Source organism: Dipodomys ordii, unplaced genomic scaffold, assembly GCF_000151885.1.
Source record: "Dipodomys ordii isolate 6190 unplaced genomic scaffold, Dord_2.0 Scaffold1, whole genome shotgun sequence".
Lineage (NCBI taxonomy): Eukaryota > Metazoa > Chordata > Mammalia > Rodentia > Heteromyidae > Dipodomys > Dipodomys ordii.
In genome coordinates this window covers 49155502-49177195 of record NW_012267217.1, presented here as the reverse complement: position 1 = coordinate 49177195, position 21694 = coordinate 49155502, and the positions used below count along the sequence as shown (strand labels likewise).

At 37.3% G+C, this 21694-nt stretch overlaps 1 protein-coding gene across 1 annotated transcript in view; it reads left to right on the top strand.

Annotated features, from left to right (window-relative positions):
* The first annotated feature begins 8474 nt into the window (after positions 1 to 8474).
* Positions 8475 to 21694, top strand: part of Bard1 (BRCA1 associated RING domain 1) — a 63208-nt gene continuing 49988 nt past the window's right edge. Inside the window, exons 1-3 of the mRNA XM_013017437.1 lie at positions 8475 to 8524; positions 10712 to 10768; positions 14191 to 14339. Of these exons, the coding sequence (XP_012872891.1) occupies positions 8475 to 8524; positions 10712 to 10768; positions 14191 to 14339 (256 nt within the window). The remainder of the gene's footprint in view (positions 8525 to 10711; positions 10769 to 14190; positions 14340 to 21694) is intronic.

Sequence of the window (21694 nt, the reverse complement as noted above, 5' to 3'; positions counted from 1 at the left end):
CCGGACCCGACAAGCCGCCCCGCTCTTCCACTCGGGTCCCGCCGGGGACCTGCCCGGAGGCCGGTGTCCCCCCTCCCGCCTCCGTCCGCGGCTCCGGCTCCGGCCCGTCCCTGCCCGCGGTGGCCGCGAACGGCAGTTCTTAAATTTAGCGGGCTGGAGAACCGCCGGGAGGTGTGGCTAAACCCTGGGCTCCCTGGCTCCGCCCCCCGGGCTGTGAATCCGGGCTTCTGGGCGGGGGGGGGGGGGCAGGGGGGGCGCTTTTCACCGGGCCTGGATCTGTGTGGGCCCCAAGTCATCCTCTCCCGGCCTGGCCTCTTCCAGGTTGCTCCTATAGCGAGCGGCCTTTGGGGATGGAGTGTACGAGCATCCTTGTTTGGGGGTGGCGTGAAGTCGGCCGTGTGAGGGTGGGCATAGCTGTTCCATTTCTCATTCCTTTGGTTTGGTCAAAAGATGATGGACGGGATTGATTGCCAGCGCTGTAAGCTAAGCTAGCACCCCAAACCGCGTTCAGGGATTTTATTTCCTTTGAAGGGATTGTTTGCAGGAGTGGTTACTTACTAATTGCTGCCTTCCCCCCATACCCTCCCCCCCCAAAAAAAAAAAACCCAAACAAAAGAACAAGTTCTCTGTAGTATAGAAAGAAACTTTGGAAAACTCAAGAAGTGCAGTTTTTACTTTCATTTATTCACAGAACGAGTATTGAGCATCTCCAGTTCATTTTTAATGCTTTTTTTGTGTGTGTGTGTCAGTACTGGGGCTTGAATCCCGTGCCTGGGCCACTTGACACACATCTCTGCTTCTGGCATGTTAGTGGTTAATAGGAGATGAGTTTCATGGACTTTCTTGCTTGGGCTGGCTTCAAACAGATCCTTAGATTTCAGCCATAGAGTAGCTAGGATTGTGGGTTCCTGTTAATAAGATGCTTTTTGCTGGAATCTTTTTTGCTTGTGTCTGTGACAGCCATATTTTCTTTTTCATACTTTGATTTATTTTATTTTGTTTTATTTTTGGGTCTCACTCTCAGCTTGCAGAATCCAGTTAATGCTTTTACTTACCCAACAGCTTTTTCTTTAAACACAAAATAGACAACTGTCATAAAATTTTTGCTTTACAAAGCCTTTATCTGACAAAATCCTATCATTTACACTCCTTAGTTTTGCTGGAAATGAGTACATGAACACAGTTGGAGTGGGTGTGTATAGCATACGGTTTGCCAGAGAAAAAGATTTAAAACTGGCATTTTTAGTTGTGATAACAGAAGCCAATATATTTGATGCCTGAATAGTTCAACAAAAGTAGGACAGAACACAGAATTTTACTCAAACTGTAGAGTCAGACTTCCTGGGTTAGGTCCCAGCTTGGACACTATTGATTGGGCAAAGTTATTCACTCTCTCTGTATCTCAGTCATAATGAGCTCATTTTCCTTCTAGGATTTAATAATAAGCTATTTCACACCTATGAAATGCCTATAAACTATTGTGTTGTTGAGAATTCATTAGTTAACAAAGCAGACTTTAATAGACCTTATTTTATGGGAGATGAGAAACTAAATGAAGTTATATATATAAAATTATTGGTGATTGTCATAGAGTAAATGATTACTAATAGATATTATAAAAATATGAAAAGATGTGGTCTGTGCTTGCTGGATGATTGTAAGCAAATAGGCAAGATATATGAAAACTTTATAGATTGTCTTAAAATCTAATAAAGCTAATTTCATTTTTTTTAGTGTCTCTTTAGTTTTCCAGGTTCTAAGCAGATGCTAAAGGACTGAAAATAGACTATGGTAACAAAGCCCAGACCTATTGTATATCTCATCCAGTTGACCACAGAGTAGTGGGTTCCAATGATTTTCTTTAAAAATGTTCTATGAATTTCTAACAGGACGACTAAATTTTAATTATTTTTTTGTATGTTTTCACATAGGGCTCTGAATTTTTTTTTTCTATGAGTGTCAAATAGTAAATAGGTTTTTCAGGCCATGAGCTTCTATTCTTTTTTTCTCGTCTATCGGTCTTTTTGTTTTTTTCCCATTACTTAAAAGGTAAAAATCTTTTTGGTCATGAGCTATGGGGCAGTAGCGTAAATGATTTAGCCTGCAGGTAATAGCTTGCCAGACTCAGGGTTTTTTGTTGTTGTTGTTGTTTATGTTTTTTTTTTTGGCAGTACTGGAGTTTGAACTCAGAACCTTGAGCTTGCTTAGCTGATTTGGCATATACACTAACACCTGAAACACATATCCAGTCTAGCATTTTCCGTAACTAATTTGTTATGGAGTTTTGGGAACTCTTCTCCATAGGTTGACTTTGAATCTTGTTCCTACACATCTCAGCCTCCTGAATAGTTAGGATTACAGGCATGAGCCACTGGTGCTTGAGTCAAACTCCTCTTTATTAGGAAAAATATCGTAGATTAAAAAGTTCTTTTGATGGACAGTTTCATATCCCAGGGGATTTAATGCTTAGAAATGATTTTGCTTTCCTTTTTTTCTGTGTCTCTGCAAGTTTACCACTTACCTGTTGTGAGCCTGGCCAGTTGCATCTTACTGCAGATAAGTTCCTTCTTCCTTCTCCCATTACCCTGATAGCTGCTGGAAAGGAGCTACTCAGGATGTTCTGCCTCTTGCTTTTCTCCACACCCTTCAAAGCAGTGTCATGTTGTTTTGAAATTGTGTCAATGTGTCCTTTTACAGAGTTTTGGAGTTCCACTCAGTGGACTAGTGATTACCCCCATTACCCTCACATTCAGCTTGCAGCTGTCATCTGTCTGGTATCCCCAGCTGTCACCTGTCTTGTGTAGCACATTGGCTGTGTTTCTCAGCAAGCATTGGTTTCTGGTGAAGTTGGATTGGCTGCATTACAGGGCATCCTTTTCTTGGCCTTTAACATGAGTACAGTTTCAAGGTGAAACTGAGAAATGTGTTCAAAAGGCCAGATGTAACATTTGTGTTAGGGCCAAACCTCACAACCAGCTAGAAACTAAAGATTTGAAAAAAACGAAGTAGGAAGACCATATCATTTGAGAGTCTGGCAGAAAATGATAATGGGAGCTGCCTTGTGAAAGGCCCAGCTGTCATGTGATGTTTTATTGTGAAATAATCAGATACTTCTTAGAATAGTTTTGGAGATTGGGCATGTGCGTCTATGACAATTGTATTTTGACAGTTGTGTTTTAAAGTCACTCACTTGTAGTGAAGAGTAAAGAAGAAACAGTTTTTAGGATAGGTAATCTTTCTTCTTGAATGTTGCCATTTGAAAAGCAATAAAATTAATTTTGTTGAGTGCATAGATTCTGGAGTCAGACACCTTAGCTTAAAATCCTGGCTCAGTTATTTGGGGATATGCTATTTGATCTTTGTAGCTTTCATTTTCTCCATTTGTAAGATGAGCTAGTCATAGTTTCTACTTTACGAGGTTGTTTTGGGAATTAAAGGGGCTTACTTAATATTCACAAGATTGTTAATAATATTGCCTGTTACTTACTGAGTGCTCTGTGATGTTCTCAAGATAAAGGATAGAGCCAGTATTCACCTTTTGCCATCTTCTGAAAGTGTTTTGGATCATCAGAGGCACTCTTACAGGCCAGTGGTCCTTAATAGGATGATTGCTCTCTCTGATTTGTCCTGGAGCTGGTTGCTCATTAGAACAGAAGAAATTACTGTGACACCAAGATAGTAGTGATACGGTGATACATCTTATACCTTTAAGGCTTCTGTGCGTAATTTTAAGTGGTAATATGCACATACTGTTCAGAATACCTTATGATGAGGGCCAAGGGGATGTCAAAAAGTATGTGGGTCGGTCCAGTGAAGGAAAGCTTCATGGGCTTTGGATTGGACATTGAGGTACAGACAGATTTTTTTTTATAAGTGGCCTTACTGATGGATTAGGAGTGATGGGTGACAGTGTTGTCTGACACCTAGTACTCATATACTGTTTTGTAGAATAGGAACTTCTTTGTACAACTACTTAAGGATATAATAAGAAAAAAATGTAAAACAAAAACCCCAAATGGCCTTACTACTGATAATAGTATGGGAAGGTATATAAACAGATGGCAATACCTTAGAAAGGATGAAGATAAACAGGGAGTGGGTCAGGTCAACAGGGACTTAAGATCAACCAGAGTAGTCTTAACAACCAGATGTTTAATTGGTTCACACATTTAGCTTCCTGTGAAGAACTGTTCATGTAGTTTTCCTGGGATTCTGGTGTTCTTATCTCTAAAATGAGAAAAGTGGGTTAGGTGAGTTTTAAAGCTGCCTTTAATGTACAGATTTCATAATTATTAGTGTGCATTAGATATAATATATTGTATAAAAATTTCTAGCAAAGTTTAACATCCATGCAGAAGGGAGCACAGATTATTAGTATTCAGCTTGCATCATAGCCTCCAAATTAGAATTCATTTATTTGTGGAATTTATTTATTTCTCTGACATTCTGGTTATTGATGTCTGTATAACTTCCTACACATTTCTCATAAAGACAGAGCCACAGCATTCACTGCAGTGCCAGACATATAGTTTCTTAGTGTTTGTTAAATGAATGTATGAGATAGAATTTAGGTCAAATGGGATCCCAGTTCATGGGATCCTAGGGTACATTCACTTGAATAGCAGGAATCCTTTCTAGGTCTCTGGGATTAACTACTTAAAGTGACTGCAGTGGAAATCTTACAGATAACTGATTATCGATGATAGTTGAACCCTATTTCTGGTGGTGGGGAGGGAAGAGAGTGAGGTGTGAGTCTTGATGGTAATTCAGCATTTGGATTTCAGGTGAAAGGTGACCCTTTAAAGGTCAGGAAGTCCCAAACTTACTTACATTCTGATTTACTTTGGAGGAAATGAAATAGATGATGAATAACCATCATGATTTGAGTCAGATGTACATGATTTTCTCTGGGGTTTTTATTATAGATTCTCCTGTACTGGGTTCCATTATAATTAGTCATTAATAGAATTCTGTTTGACATTTGGGATATTTGACTCACTCAATCAACATTTACTGACACTAAACAATTAGGTATGAATTTAAATTTTTTCATGTGTTTTCTTCTTGAGTCTGGTTTACAAAATAGCCACATGGAGCAGGATGCTTTCATGGCATTATCCATTTACCTCATTAAAGACTGTCTTTAATAAGTAGAGTAATATAGCATATGGTTTAATTGTGTTGGAGAGCTTGTGCAGTTTCATATTAAATGCATATGTCTGCAACTTAAAAATACCTGAAGATTCCCTAAAATATAAGAGCCCTGTGGTCATTGTCCTCACTAATACTAATAGCAGTTGATAGTTCATGGGTGCTTAAGGGAGCTATTTGGTTAAGAAATACTTATGGGGCTGGGAATTTTGCTTAGTGGTAGAGTGCTTGCCTAGCATGCATGAAGCCCTGGGTTCGATTCCTCAGTACCATGTATTTCTCACTACCATATACAGAAAAAGCCAGAAACGGGGCTATGGCTCAAGTGGTAGAGTGCTGGCCTTGAGCACAAGAACCAGGGATAGTGCCCAGGCCCTGAGTTCAAGCCCCAGGACTGACAAAAAGAGAAAAGAGGAATACTTATACTTCAGGACTACAGTTAAAACTGTTTTCTTTTTCCTTTTACAAGGAAATATACATATACATATATACATATATATGTACACATATATATACACACACACACACACATATATATATATATATACATACATATATACTTTTTTTTCTTTTCTACTATTGGAGTTTGAATTTGGTTTCCTGCATGGTAAGTAGATACTCTTTACTTAAGTTATGACTCCAGTCTTTTTTTTTTTTGGTTTAGTTATTTTTAAATTAAGTTTCCCATTTACATCTAAGCTGGTCTGTACTGGCCTGGACCCTGATCCTCCTATTTACACTTATTGTTGTGGCTGGGATGATAGGTGCATACCACCATATCCAGCTTTTTTGGTTCATACGCCGTCTTTCAACTTTTTGTTTTGCCTAAGGTAGCTTAGAACTATGATCATCCTAGCTTCCTTCATAGCTGAGATGAAGGCATATGCCACTGTACCCAGCTATATATATATATTTTTAATTTCACTAGTCTTTTCCCAAGTTAAAATCCACACTTTGCTGGTCTTTTCAAACCAACTACCTATAAAGTTGGAGACCAGTGGCTGCAGCTGGGGAACAAGCAGTGGAGCTGAATTTAGAACATACAAGAAATTGTGTTACCATGCAAATGTGTTACTCAGCTGGATTTTTTTTCTTCCTAATATACCAAACAAAATAGAATAATGATAAAATGGAATTGTTAACACAAGTGCATTTTTGTATGTACTCTTCCATTTTGTTTATTCACTAAAGATGTATTGAAATCTTGCTCTCATCTAGCAATATGTTGGGCAGGTAATTGAATGAGGAGATCAGAAAAAATGAAAGTGAAGATCTCTTGTCTGAAAGGCTACAGTCTATTTGGAGATAAGGAAAACAGAGAATTGGATAGTGAAAATAAAATGTAAAAAACAACAACAAAAAGACCAATTTAGCTTTCAACATTAAATTCCAGAGCCTCAACTAGATGTCATCTTTCTTCTTTAGAGCTTCAGAATATTTTATACCTCTTTGAAGTCCATACATGAATCTGGCATTTTATAATTACTCAACTAGATTGCTTGCCTCTTAGGAAAGAATGGCTTTTTTTTTTTTTTTTTTAACATACCTGGTATGTGCTGTGGAATTTTTTGCTCAGATGGTGCCCTGGAGACTAAATCTGTAAATTCCTGTGTTGGTTTACTGTCATTTTTATTATACCATTTTTATTTTATTAGAGTACTTGTGTAGTGTGTTGGATTTAAATAGTTGATGGAGAAAAGGAATAATATTCTGGGCTTGGAGAATAGCCAAGCAAAATTGGGGGTTGGAATTGGATATACAATATTTGAAAGTTGTTGCAGATATTTTCCTGACCAGAGTAGAGTTTTTGTTGAGAAGCAAAGAGAGGAAAGGTAAGTTCTTTCCATCCCTCCCTCTCTCCACTCAGATGCTTAGGCTTCCTAGTCATAAGTGAGGCCTTCTACTTGATTTTTGGCCTTAGCTCTTTTTGCTTTTTAAGTTTTTAGATAGGTCCTTGTGCTTTTTGTCTTGCCTCGTTTTGGACTGCAGTTCTCCTGTTTCCTTCCACCTCTCAAGTAGCTGAGATTCTTGATATATTCTACCCTACTTGCTCCTTTTGGATAAGCTCTTTGTAACATTTTTGAGGGAGGAGACTGGGCTGACTTCAAATTGCCATCCTTCTATCTCTCCCTCCCAAGTAGCTGGGATTACAGGCCACTTTACTTGATGTTTTCTGTTTTAGATGCTATATATTTACTTCCTTACTTCCTGCTGTCAAAGATGAGTTTTCTTCCTAGCTATTGCCTTTTACTTTTGCAGTATGATACAGTATTCATACGGTGTTTTTTTTTTTGTTTTTGTTTCTGTTTTGTCAGTTGTGGGGGCTGAACTCTGGGCTTGGGCGCTGTCCCTCAGCTCTTCAGCTCAAGGCTAGCGCCCTATCACTTGAGCCATATCACCATTTCTGGCTTTTTCTGCATGTGTATGATACAGTATTCAAGATAAAAGCATCTTGCTATTATTGGAGGCCTCACAACACTGTTCTGTCTCATCTCTTGCTACTCTTCAGTAGTAGTACTGCTTTTTGTTTTAAGTAGTATATATAGCACTTTGAATTATTTCTTACTCTCTGGAAGCTTTTAGAATTGATCTGCGTAGCTTTGGTGCTTTGTAATTTCATTATTTTAAAGTACTTATACCTGAAGGATAAATTTCCGTTAGAAGAATAGTTGCGTTAAAGTCTGATGCATATAAACTCTTAGTCAGTTTCTTCTAGTTGTAAGAAAATTCTTTTAGTCTGGAGTTTCTCCTAAACTATATTGTAGCCATTCTCTTCAGTCCATTATTGGCACAGACTAGTGTCACCTCTGTTCAGTGTCTGCCTCAGAGCTTTTCTAGGAGTATCTTTTGAAGTTGGCACCATCTCTTCACTTGGATGTCACACTCCTCTATGCACATGCACATACACACATGCAAATTTCTCATTCATGTTGCCCATGCCTTCCTTCATCTATTAACACTCTCAAAAACATAGTCTGGTTCACTAATTAGGATAATTAGTTCTACTGATCAATTATTCATAGATATTTTGTCACTGCTAATTATGTGATAACATCTTACTGCTAGACTGAAGGGTAAGAATTCAGATAAAGGGTTCAGAGTCTTTGGAAGGAAATTCAGAAGTTAGAACGAGACCGAAGGCATTGAGTAAGTATAACCAGACGAGGCCAGGAGGCTGTGTACCACCTCTAGGGGGTGTGCCAACATCAATGGTAAGAAAGAACAATTGAGGCAATGCTGAAATGGGCAGATAAAGGTGCCATGAGAACATTAAAGCTTATTGGAAGGAAAGACGATTATAAGATGATTGTGACTTCGCAGGAATGAAGGAGGAGACTTGGGTGCTCTGGAGAATAGTTTCAGAAGGTCCAGAGTGAGACAGAGATTAGAAAGAGATGGAGTTTGAGTGGATGTAGAGAACAATTAATTCAGAGCTTTTATTTGAGACCAGGTAGCTGGGTGTGAAGGTAGAAAGTGAGGCTGGATCAAAAGGAAGTATGAGTTTTTGGGGGGTGAAGGACTACCTGAGCATGTTTAGATGTGAGTGATTGAACGAAGGTGACTAATGATGAGAATCAAGCACTGCAGAAAATGGGAAGATTTGGGGGGAGAGAGGATAAAAAGGAAGACAAGAGAATGGAGGGGAAAGAGGAGAGAAGAGAGAGACAAGAGAGAAAAATTCCCTCAAAAGGAAAGGAGCTCTTCCTCTGAAAACTGAGTGAGGTTAAGATGAACAGCTAGCCATGGATATAGTTTTCCTTTTCCTGTTCCTCCTCTGTCTTATCCCATTCTCTTCCCCACCCCCACCCCCCACGCCAGCCACTAGAATATCTACAGGATACTTGTTATATAGCTGAGGCTGGCCTCAAACCCCCTATGTAGCCCCAGACTGGGCCTCAGAACTGTCCATCTTCCTGAACCATGGTTGGCCATCTTGCTGTTTTTATTGTGGTATTACTAGTTTGGAAAGGTAAGGAGAAAGTGTGCCCTAAATAGTACTATAGACTGATACTCAACTGTCTATGTGGTCAGCAGAATTAGGGTAGTGGCATGATTCTCTCAGTATGTAAGCCTGTGACCTGGGCTGAATAGGCAATCCAGGTCACTACAAGGTGAAAGCAGAGTTTTCTCTAGGTAGAAAGCGATCAGGTTTTATCAGGAAGATGGGACAAATGATACAGGAAGGATTTTGTGATAGAAGGAAGTCCAATAACACCACTTTGGGGAAGTTATGGGTAGAGCTTTCAATGAAGTAGAATTTAGTCCACTTGATTGGGAAGGAAGAGCTTTTATTTGGTAATGAGCAAAAATTATAGGAGCAGTGTGAACATTATAAAAGAGATCATCATAACTGTCAGAATCACAGAAGTCCTGTTTTTACCAGGATGTTCTGTGTAGTCTTGAAATCAGATATTGTAAGTTTGTAAAAAGTAATGGGTTTTATAATGTCAGTGAGCAACATTTTCAGAAGGTTGGAGAATCACATGGTTGTGTACTCTGTTCTTCGTGCCTTTTTCTGGAAGCTCAATTTCGCTTTATTGGTTCTATCTATTAAAATGTGCAGTGTGATACTTTTGATCTTTCAAGAAATGCAGAAAATTGTTTATTATACGTAGTTTGTGTGCAGACGTAATTGGATAGTAATGGTGTAAATACCTAAAGGTCTAGGGGTTAGTGTAATAAACCAAGCAAGAAAATCTTTATCTTTTAAAGGCTTTTCTTCTCTGATGTGCTCTTGTGTCTGCTGAGGGGAATGACTTCAAGTGTGTTTAATAGTGCCAGTACCTTCCTAGGACTATCTGAGGTAGCAGGGATTTTGATGGGCAGTATGGGGAATATTTTCTTTTCTCTTTTGGTGCAGTGAATCTTATTACGTCTGCTACAGTCTGCTACCTTGATGATTTCTATTTGCAGTTGCTTAAAGAACAACATAATCAACTTGCCATGAGCTAAAAGAATGATTGTCCTTTTACAGGACAGCTGTGAAAAGTAGATGGCTACTTAATAGCAAGAAATACATCATTTCTTATTGGAAACCAGCCTATATTTTTATGGCTAAGATGACCCAATCTCCTATTTTCCTGTGGCAATCCTGATTGTAACAATTGTTCCAACATCTTGTCAGTTAAGACCTTCACTCTCAGAAATGTTCTCATTTGGACAGTATATTATGAGGTCATTCTTAATTGCAGGTCGTATTTTGAGACTCATGGTCTTTACTTTTGAGTCATTTGTACCTTAGCAATTGAAAGAAGAAAGTGGTTTTGTTTTTTTCTTCCCCTCAATTAGAGGTACTTGAACAAAATTGTCCCTTTCTATAACTTCCCAGTAAATAATGGTAAAATGTCTTATAACTTGGCATTGAGTTTGGTAGGCACCACTGGAACTTAGCAGGTGTGTTAATGAGAGTATGTCATCAGGAGTATAGCAATTTTTCCTTAGTATTTCCTGTGTTGAGAAATAAATATAGTAGTGTTGGGTCTTGGATTTATGAAATATTGGTGACAAACTTTATCTAATAGTGACTTAAGCGTCTACTATTTTCCTTATTTTCAAACAGCACTAATATTCTGACAGACCCTGTGTGCCTAGGAGGCTGTGAACACATCTTCTGTAGGTAAGTAATTATGGCTGATGGATGTACTGTAACTCTCTCTTTTTTAAGATAGCAGTCATGTAATCATATTGACTATTATCTCATTTTGATCCTTACAGATCTCATAATTTTCAAGTAAGAACATAAAGCTCAGAGAAAGCTATTTACTAAACTCTTTAACTAGGATGAGTTATTCAAATACTTTTTATCTTTCAGTTTTTTATTAGTACTTTCAAAATTATGAGAGTATAGCTCCTAAAGCTATTATATTAGTTTCCTGGAGCTTCTGTAGCAAATTCCAAGAACCAGGTTGTTTAGAACAGTAGACCTTTGTGTGTTGTGTGTGTTTATGTTTGCTGGATGCTCAGTCTGGGTAATGCCCCTTAGCTTTTGTGTTCAAGGATAGCATGCTATCACTTGAGTCAAAGTTCTACTTCCAGCTTTTTGGTGGTTAATTGGAGATAAGAGTCGCAGACTTTCCTGTCCCAGGCTGGCTTCAAACTTTGATCCTCAGATCTTGGCCTCCTGAGGCAGCTAGGCTTATCGGCATAAACTGCTGGTGCCTGGCTGGCTTTAGAACGATAGGAATTTATTGTCTAATAGTTCTGGGACCACAAAGTTAAGTTGGAGGAGCCAGCAAATTTTATTCCTTCTCAAGGCTATGAGAGAGAGTTTGTTCATACCTCTCCTAGCCTGTAGGTTGCTATTGAGGTGCTGTGACAAAATACCTGACATAAACAACTGAAGGGGTGAAACTATTTTAGCTATGGTTTCAGTTTATAGCCCTTGGCTCTGTTGATTATGGTCCTGTGGTGAGACAGAACATCATTAACAATGTCAGTGTGAAGGACAAGGCTGTTCACCTCATGATGGACAGGAAGTAGAGAGGAAGGAACCAAAGACCAGGTATACCCTACAAAGGTTATACTTCCTCTAGCTAGGCCTCTCCTAGTTTCTACTTCTTCCACAATCTTTTACGTAGCATTATTTTATGATATATACAGTCGTCCCTTGCAATATTGTAGTTCACTTATTGTGGCTTCACTGTATCCGCGATTTTTAAAAAATACATAAATATCGATCTCACACCTATCACAGGAGTTACATGCCAGAGGTTTTCCATGATAGGTGAAAATCTGCAAAATAGCAATTAGTGAGCTGCGATATAGCAAGAGACAACTATGTAACATTGCTACTTTGTGGATTTTCACCTAGTGCTGGAGTCTCTGGAATGTAACTCCCATGATAGGTGAGGGATCACTGTAATGACTTAAAAAAATACTAGCTCACTGAGTTATATAGGTCTACCTAATGATATAGTTTCCAGAATGCAAGATTAATGTCTATATAGTAATTTAGGTATTATTTAAAAAACAATTCAAGTTGAACATCCTGCCTGAGTTTAAAACTCTGAAGCTAAAACTATCCAAAAAGTTCAGGTTTTCAGATTGATGATGCTCAACAGATAAAATGTATGTAAATACTCCCAAATCTCCAAAAACCTGAAATAACTTGGATAAAGGAAACTCAACCTGTATATAAAATAGACAGATGTAGGTATTAGTGGAATGTTGAGCAAATGACTGAACTAATGATCATTTTCTTCAGCTGAAAATGAATGGTGGTCCTGGAGGAGTGGATTTCAAATTGTATTTTATTGGTATTGTTCAAATAAGTATTGCGTGAAAATTTATTTAAGTTGCTTGATTGGTGTGTGTGTGTGTGTGTGTGTGCGTGTGTGTGTGTGTGTGTGTGTGTGTGTGTGTGTGTGTGTGTGTGTGTGTGTGTGTGTGTGTGTTCTGCTTTGAGACAGGGTCTTGCTATATTGCCCAAATTGATCTTGAACTGCTGGGCTGACGTGATCTACCTCATTTCCTGGCTCAAGTTAGAGTTCTTAACTACAAGGGAACAAACTCACAAAAGTTTCTTTTTTTTTTTTTTTTTGCCAGTACTGGGGCTTGAACTCAGGACCTGGCACTGTCCTTGAGCTGCTTCTGCTCAAGGCTAGCACTCTACCACTTGAGCCACAGTGCCTCTCCTTGCTTTTTCTGTTTATGTGGTACTGAGGAATTGAACCCAGGGCTTTATGCATGCTAGGCAAGCACTCTACCACTAAGCCATATTCCCAGCCCCAAAATCTTCCTCTTTTTTTTGGTCATGGGGCCTGAACTCCCTGGGTTTGGGCACTGTCTCTCAGCAATTCAACTCAAGGCTAGTGCTCTATCATTGAGTCCACAGCACCATCTCCGGCTTTTTCTGCTTATGTAGTGTTGAGGACAAACTCACAAAAGTTTCTTTGTTACAGAGTGTGGGTATTTATTGAACTAGATACTCATATCTCTCCTGGCTGCAGTGTGGATTACAAATTTTTCTTCAACTTTCTGAGTAGTTTTATTTTAGCAATCATGCTAAATGACAAGAATACAAAATTAGAAAAACCACAGGGTTAGTCAGGATAGTTCATATTATACAAATTTTGTACCTACAAATGAGTGGGTTAATGTCTTGCTTGGGGGAGATGTGTCTTTTTAGTATGTGTAATAAGACTATGGAAGGAGTCGATAAATTGACCCTCTAGAATTCACAGGTGGGCTTCAGGGGATATTGTGAACTATCTCCCCACTTTTAAAGAATAGTAGTATGTATATATTTTCGTTAAATTGATGATGCTTTTCTAACTCCTAACTATGAGACTATAACAGTATAACATTTAAACCGATAACCTGAGATAGTGAAGTCTATGTTTATAAAACGACGTGAAAAAGCCAGATATCTTTTCAGAAAACCACTTTAAAGCCTTTAGACACTTGGCCAAACACAAACATAGTTCCAGTCTATTTGTACTAACTGCATTATTTCCATGAAGTAAGTAGTGTGAAGGTTTATGTTAAGAGATGTTGAGATGTATAGATTAGGTAAATACTGATTTATGTTTCTATCTGTACCCTCACCCTTTAGAAACTAGCTTGAACTCTAGGCTTGGGTGCTATCCCTCAGCTCTTCAGCTTAAGGCGAGTGCTCTACTGCTTGAGCCACAATGCCACTTCCCGTTTTCTAGTGGTTTATTGGAGATCAGAGTCTCACAGAGTTTCCTGCCTGGGCTGGCTTTGAACCTTGATCCTCATCTCAGCCTCCTGAGTAGTTAGGATTACAGGCGTGAGCCACCAGTGCCTGGCGTAACTAGCTTTATTTAAAGGAGAAGTTACATAGACTGATGCCAGGTTAAGTAAAGTTTCATCACAGCAAATTATATGGCAACTTTAGGTTTCTATTTTGTGTCTATGTCATACTCTACAGCGAACTATTTTAATCTTGTTAAAACTGTATTTCACAATTGACCATTAATGTGTTAAAACAACTGCTTCATTTACTTCTCATACTCTGGCTAATATTTATTTCTTGAAGTTCAGATTTTGCTCAATTGTTTTTTAATTCTTTTGAAGTGATTGTGTAAGTGACTGCATTGGAACAAGATGTCCCGTGTGTTACACTCCAGCCTGGGTACTAGATGTCAAGATAAACAGGCAGTTGGACAGCATGATCCACCTTTGTAGTAAGCTTCGAAATCTCCTCCATGACAATGAGCTTTCAGGTGAGAAATGCCCCGTCTCTCTATTAGTTAAGTAGCTGATGATTTGTATCAGTCACACATAAAGTAAAAGATCGATCTGGAATTCTGAATGACATATTAGATATTACGATCTATAGTGTTTATTTTAAAATAATTTTCAGAAATGATAGAAAACATATTTAGATATAACTCTCTTATTTTATAAATGAGATGCAAGGTCCAGAAAGGTTAAGTGGTCTTGACTGCAGTCACATTTTATCAAAAGCAAGCAGGGAAAGCAAACCAGTTTCTTTTCTATTTGTTCTTTTTTTTTTTTTTGAGAGGTGGGAACATGTGTATGTATACTGGAGCTTAGACTTGGATCCTTGCTTTGAATTCTTGTCTGGCTTTTTTGCTTAAGGCTGGTGCTCTACCATTTGAGCCACAGCTTCACTTCTAGCTTTTTTGCTGGTTAATTGGAGATAAGAATCTCATGGGCTTTTCTGCCCCAGCTGACTTCAAACTGTGATCATCAGATCTTAGCCTCTTGAGTATGGATGATTCCAGGTAAAAGCCTGCCACTGGCACCCAGCTCCATTTCTTACTTGTCAGTCCAGAGCCCTTTTCACTATTTTACACTGGCTGGTCTTTTCAGTTATGATAATTTGCGTAGAATATATATAGAATAGTGATTTTGTCCATAATGATGTTTAACTCACTTAAATATACTTTTGCAAGATAGACTGCAGCATTTTTCCATGGATCACTTTTCTAGACTGTATTAATTAGATAAGCATGTTGTGAAAGAGCAAAAACCTAATACTCATTTTCTTTTCTACTTAAATGGGGGTTAATGCTTTTCAAATTGTTCTTAGTCTCTGTGTCTTAACTATATATCTTCCCATTGTGCTTTCTGCTGAGAACTAATTAGCTGTGAAAAGAAAGTAAAAGTGTTTTGAATCTTCATAATTGGATATTGGAGCTGTCTTTTATTGACCAGATCATATCAGTTTAGTATGTGTTTATAGGAGAACCTATTCTTGCCTGAAAAGATGCTATGAATGCTTGATCATACTAATATAAAATTGTGGGCCTTCTGTTCTTAAATATTTTGTATTTTGAGCATAACATAGTACTACTATTTTCAGCTACCAAGGATAAAAGAAGAAAACAAGGTAAATACTTTGTCTTATTGACCAGAGTTTCATTTTCTTAGAAGTGGTTTAATTCATAACCTGTTTGTGAAAAGTTTCCATTTGGAAAATTGTACTAGACTTTGTGTGTGTGTGTGTGTGTGTGTGTGTGTGAGTGTGTGTGTGTGTGTATGTGTATGTGTGTGCGCATGCCAATATTGTTGCCTGAATTCAGGGCTGGACACAGTCCATTAGCTTTTTTAGTGTGTGTGTGTGTGTGTGTGTGTGTGTGTGTGTGTGTGTGTGTGTGTGTGTCAGTGTCAATATTGTTGCCTGAATTCAGGGCTGGGCACAGTCCATTAGCTTTTTTGCTCTACCATTTGAGCCACAGCTCTACTTTTTGCTGGTTAATTGGAGAAAAAACTCTCATAGGCTTTTCTCATTGGACTGGCTTCCAACTCCAGTATTCTAACCTCAGCCTTTATAGCTAGGATTATAGGAATGGGCCCTAGCTTCCAGGTGTAGACTCCATTTTTAATGATACAATATGCTGTGGCAGTTGTTTTACTATTTGCAGATATATACATTTTTAAAAGTTCCCACTTTAAAAAGATAGCAAGAACATAGTGAAATAATGAGACTTTTTTTTTTTTTAATCATTAGTTCAGTTCAACTTGTCTTAAAGATAATGTTTCTTGATTTTCTAGTTGAAAAGTATGGTGTATGATCTGGCTCCATCATCTCTCATAGACTCCTTGGATTGGATTAATGCACGGATCTTTGGCAGTGCTCTGAGTTGTCAGTGTAGAAGGACCAGGACTTCCTGAGTTAATTGTACATTTTGAACATGAACACAGAAGTGTTTTTTGCTGTATTCTAATGGTATATAATTCATTAGGATTAGTAACCATACATTGAAATTTGGATGCCACCTGGAAACCATCATGATATTTTGACTCTTCTCCATTTACTAGAGATGCTGTAATAAATTAGCTAAGTGACTTAAATAAGAGAAATTTATTGTCTCCAGCTCTGGAGCTAGAAGTCTAAGATCAAGCTGAAAACAGGGTTAGTTCTCTTTGAGGTCTGTCTTGGGCCTCTCTTCTTGGCTTATATCTAAGTGACTATCTTATTTTTTTTACAAGAGTATTTATATCAAATTTTTCTTTTTTATAAGGATTCTAGTCCTTTTATTTCCTTTCAATAAAGCTTATTTGAACTAATTACATCTAATGACCCATTTTTTCTGGCGAGTTTAGTGCTTCAAAGTCAATTGAAGAGACGGAAGGAAAAACAAAATTTAATCCATTGAAGAAACTTGTTATTTTTACTTATGTTTATTAAAAAGGGGGATAGTGGCGCTGTAGCTTAAGTGGTAGAGCGCTCGCCTTGAGCTGAAGAGCCTGAGGGACAGTGCCCAGGCCCAGAGTTCAGGCCCCAAGACCAACAAAAAATAAATAAATAAAAAAATAGGGAGAGTTTTAAAATAACATTTGTAGATTAACTGTTATCCATTATTACATACTATGGTACTAGCTTTATTGGTGGACAAAGAGGAATAAAACAGATTTCTAGAAGTTTCACTGTAGTGGACAACTTTTAAATCATTTGTATAATTTTCTTACTTTATTTACAATGGAATATGAAATGCCTTGATGAATCATCATTGAAGAAACTATTTAGGAAAACCAAGTTTTAAACAAGGTTCTAGGTATGGCTAGGCTTTTTAATATATTTTCTTTCTCATGTAAGTAGAAATAGTCTTGGGGAGAATTACGATAATTTTTTTCCCTAAACACTGAATTGTGCTATTTTCCACATTATAAGAGTAGAATGAAGATAAGAAGGTGATCTTGCTGTGACATCTGTCACTTTACTGATGAGCAAGACTGATTCAGCTGATCTGGCTGACTAGCTGGGTGCTCCTTTCTTCTTTTGATCCATATGCCCCTCCCAGTTTGCATGGAAGAGGAGGGTCATTCTTTGGTCAAGAATTTAGGAGTACCTACCTGTACGCCTTTCCTAGAACTTTCAAACAAGCTCTCAAGAGTAAAATGAGGACTTTGAGTTTTAACTGTCCTACCACCCACCCATACCCCCAAAAGAGTAATAACTATTAGTTCTTACTAGAATTTAGCACTATTACCTTTAATGTCCTTACATTTGATGAATTGGAAATTTCTTCTTCTAGATAACATGTTATCAGAATTTTAGGAGTTATGAGGTCATCTTTTTTTTTTTTGGTCAGTCGTGGGGCTTGAACTCTGGGCTTGGGTGCTGTCCCTGCGCTCTTCAGCTCAAGGCGAGTGCTCTACCGCTTGAGCCACAGCGCTACTTCCGGTTTTCTAGTAGTTTATTGGAGATAAGAGTCTCACAGATTTTCCTGCCTGGGCTGGCTTTGAGCCTCAATCCTCAGATCTGAGCCTCCTGAGTAGCTAGGATTACAGGTGTGAGCCACCTGCGCCCGACTTATGAGACCATATTTGTTCCTGGTTCTGTAGAGAAGATTAAGGACCAAGGTTGCTCAGAACCATCATGTTTGACATTTCCTGCTTATTAGTTTTCCGTTTAGAATAGCTGGTTTTTTGGTTTTTGGTTTTTGGGTTTTTTTTTGGTTGGAAGTAAAGATTATGTGTGTTGAGTTGTATAAAAATTATATTTTAGAGACTAAACTCAATTAAAATAATTTTTAAAAATGTTTTCTGATTTCAGGTTACATAATTCCCTTTATAATGGTGACATGCTCCTCTGTTTTACCTTGATAGAAAGTGACAATAAACTAAAGTATAAACATACTGAAACATATCCACTGAGGCACATTACTTTCCATGGAGCAGAACTTTTCCTACTTCAGTGTAAATTTTATTGTCACCAACTTTTCCCTTCACAGCACTCCATATTAAACCAGTTTGTGAGGGTATTTGGGATTGTTTATCTGGAACATTTTCCTTTGCTTCTTTATAGTTATATATAATTTTTGTACATTTAATGTAGTCCCTTTCTTTGGAAAGTAATTACTAGATAAACTAACCTGGCATAAAGTAAATTATATAGTAAATAGAAGAAACCAATAATTGGGAACAATTATAGTTGGTCTTCATAATGAGATTGGAAAATGATCTCATTATAAGATAAAGATATTAGATTAAGTGATACCTAAAGTCTGGCTTCTATATTATATAACCCTATTATGTGATCACATGTTGAAGATGATGAATTAAGTGGAATAGGTGGACATCTCTCACATTTTCTCTTTTTAAAAAACTCTGTAGCTCATTCTTCAAATGAACCTTGTTACTTGCATTTACTATAATCTATAATTACTATAATTAAGGTAGGCAATTATAACTTGTCAAATCATGGATAGTATATGTTATGCTGGGGATAAAGAAGCCTGATTTATAGTATGTGTACTAAAATGAATTTGTAAGTACTTCAACAGATTTTTTTTCCTAAGGGAAGAGATTGTCAATTTTTTTCTGATGGCCATTTATGAATAATTTTATCTTACTCTTTATAACATAGTCTACTTTCTACTAATAAGAATTATTTAAAAGTTTTCATTTTTCTCTTGAACTTAACTATTAAATTAGACCTTGCAAGGTGCTGGTTAAGTTCTGTAGTACATGCCGGTATTGGTGACATTTAAAAACCTACTTTGATTATGCTTTCATTGGGTCACAATTTTTTTTTTTATGCTTTCTGGTTTAGATAGAAATGCTACCTTTCTTTTTTTTAATTTAATTTTATTTTATTTGTGAACATACTGTACAGAGGGGTTACAATTGCATGGGCAGGATAATGCGTACATTTCTTACCAAGCATTGCAGCCTCCTCCTTTTTTTACCCTTCCCATCCCTTCCCAGCCCCCCCCCCCCCCCCCATCCCAAACCTTCTCCCTTCCCCCCTTCCCCCCCCCCCCCCCCCCCCGCACCGACGTTGTAAAGCTCGTTTTGGACATGACAACTTGTACTTCTCATTGTTGCATCAGATCCACCTGTATCCTTAAACAACTGGTTTTTCCCCATCTCCTCCACAAGTTATACTGACATCAAATATAGTGAAAGCAGGGGTTATACTGTGGGGGAGGGACATACAAAGCAACAAAGAGATAATCTTATAAATATGTTAGAAACACATGCATGAAAGAAAAAAACATTAAAATACATATCTAAGGGTTCATTTTCCTGACATCACATTATCTGACCTTTTCCGCTTGACTCATACATATACTAGATAATTGCAAATAAGGGAAACCATGGGACCTATGTTTCTTTGGGCCTGGCTTACTTCACTTAATATAATTTTTTCCAAGTTTTTCCATTTCCTAACAAATGGGGCAATGTCATTCTTTCTGATGGAGGCATAGAATTCCATTGTGTATATATACCACATTTTCTTGATCCATTCATCTACTGAGGGGCATCTGGGTTGGTTCCATATCTTAGCTATGGTAAATAATGCTGCAGTAAACATAGGTGTGCTGGTAGCTTTAGTGTGGTCTTGTTTGTAAGCATTTGGGTAAATGCCCAAAAGTGGGATTGCTGGGTCATAGGGGAGTTCTATGTGAAGTCTTTTGAGGAACCTCCATACTGCTTTCCAAAGTGGTTGGACAAGTTTACATTCCTACCAACAATGAAGTAAGGTTCCTTTCTGTCCACATCCCCTCCAGCATCTGTTGTTGTTAGAGTTCTTGATTTTTGCCGTTCTATCTGGGGTGAGGTGATATCTCAATGTTGTTTTGATTTGCATTTCTTTTATAGCTAGGGATGTTGAACAAGAAATGCTACCTTTCTGAAGTGACTACATACACAGTGTTTCATATATGCTGTACTGTGTCTTTTTATCATAGTGAACATGAGTGTTTGAATTGTGGTGTTTTTTTTAAAGGAGACAAATATTCTTTACTCATAAAATAATTATTCTTCAATAAAAGCATTAATGTTACACAGATGGTAAGCAAAATACTTTTCTTTGATTTTTTTAAAATAAGAGACTAGTTAATCAAAGAGATTTCTCTATGTTGTGAAACTTATAATAGAGAATAATTTTAAAGGCACACAATGTACATCATTATGATCCTTTGATGTAGATTAATGATGGTGAACTCATTTTCTAATTGCTTCTCTTTTATAGTTTATTATTAAATATTAAGAAAAAACTTGGCTCAGTAGCTCCTTAGTAACACATGTATCTTGATCCTCAATACTCGTAGGAATCTTTTAAATGTCATTATTAAGAAATTTACTATCCACGGGGAAAAATACTAACCTTTTTCTTCATAACATGAATATGATAATTTATCAGTTTAGAAGCATTCACCCATAAAAATGGTTGTTGCTGTTAATAATTTGATATATGTGCAGGCAGTTTTGTATTTTACCTTCTTAAATTTTTTTTTACAGTTTTATTTTACATTTGCTGTATAAAATTTGGAATATAGAGACATATTTGTGGTTCTTGCTTAGTTATACCAAGTGAAATAATTAAAATCTTCTTAAGCAAAGTTATTATTACATAATAGCCAGTAAAATGGTGTATATTTACAAAATATATAAGAATATACTCTGAAATCATCACTTACTCCTCTATAAGTTAACATATACACCTGAGTATGTAATTTGTTCTTTTTAGACTTAGGAGTTGTAATCACTTAAATAATGGTAACACTGCTTAGAAACTATAGCATTTTGTAAGAATTACAAACATTGGGAACCTCCAGATCTGACTTGTTTTTAATTGAAAATGTCATCATCTCTGCTTAAAATATCAAACAGGACTACCTGAGGATTAACCTTTAAGTCTTTGTAATCCTGAGTCTTTCTTAAAAGATAATCCTGGCAGTATTTCATTTTGACCTTTCCTCTAGTTTTGAGATTATATCAGAAATGGTTTGGTTTTGAAATCTACTTATCACTGAAAAGAAAGTCTTTGTTGAATTGAGATGTAAAGTCTCTGTGTGAATGGATATGTCATTCTGATTGTCTTGATTCTCAAGATGCTATCTCAGTAACACTTTATGGAGCAGCAGATGTACAGTTACCAATGTGAAAAAGTTGTGTGGGAGTCTGTCTCTACTCAAATATACATTGCTGCTTCCAGCTGGGTTTGTCTGCTTAATGGGCTCACTGGAGCATTCTACTTTCACAAGGTGGAAGTGATGGCTCCTTTGGAATGTAGTTTAATAGTTTTTGTTATTGTTAGCTAAGGATCACATCTGAGATTTTTTTGTTAAAAAATGTACAAGTCATGTATACTTCAAAA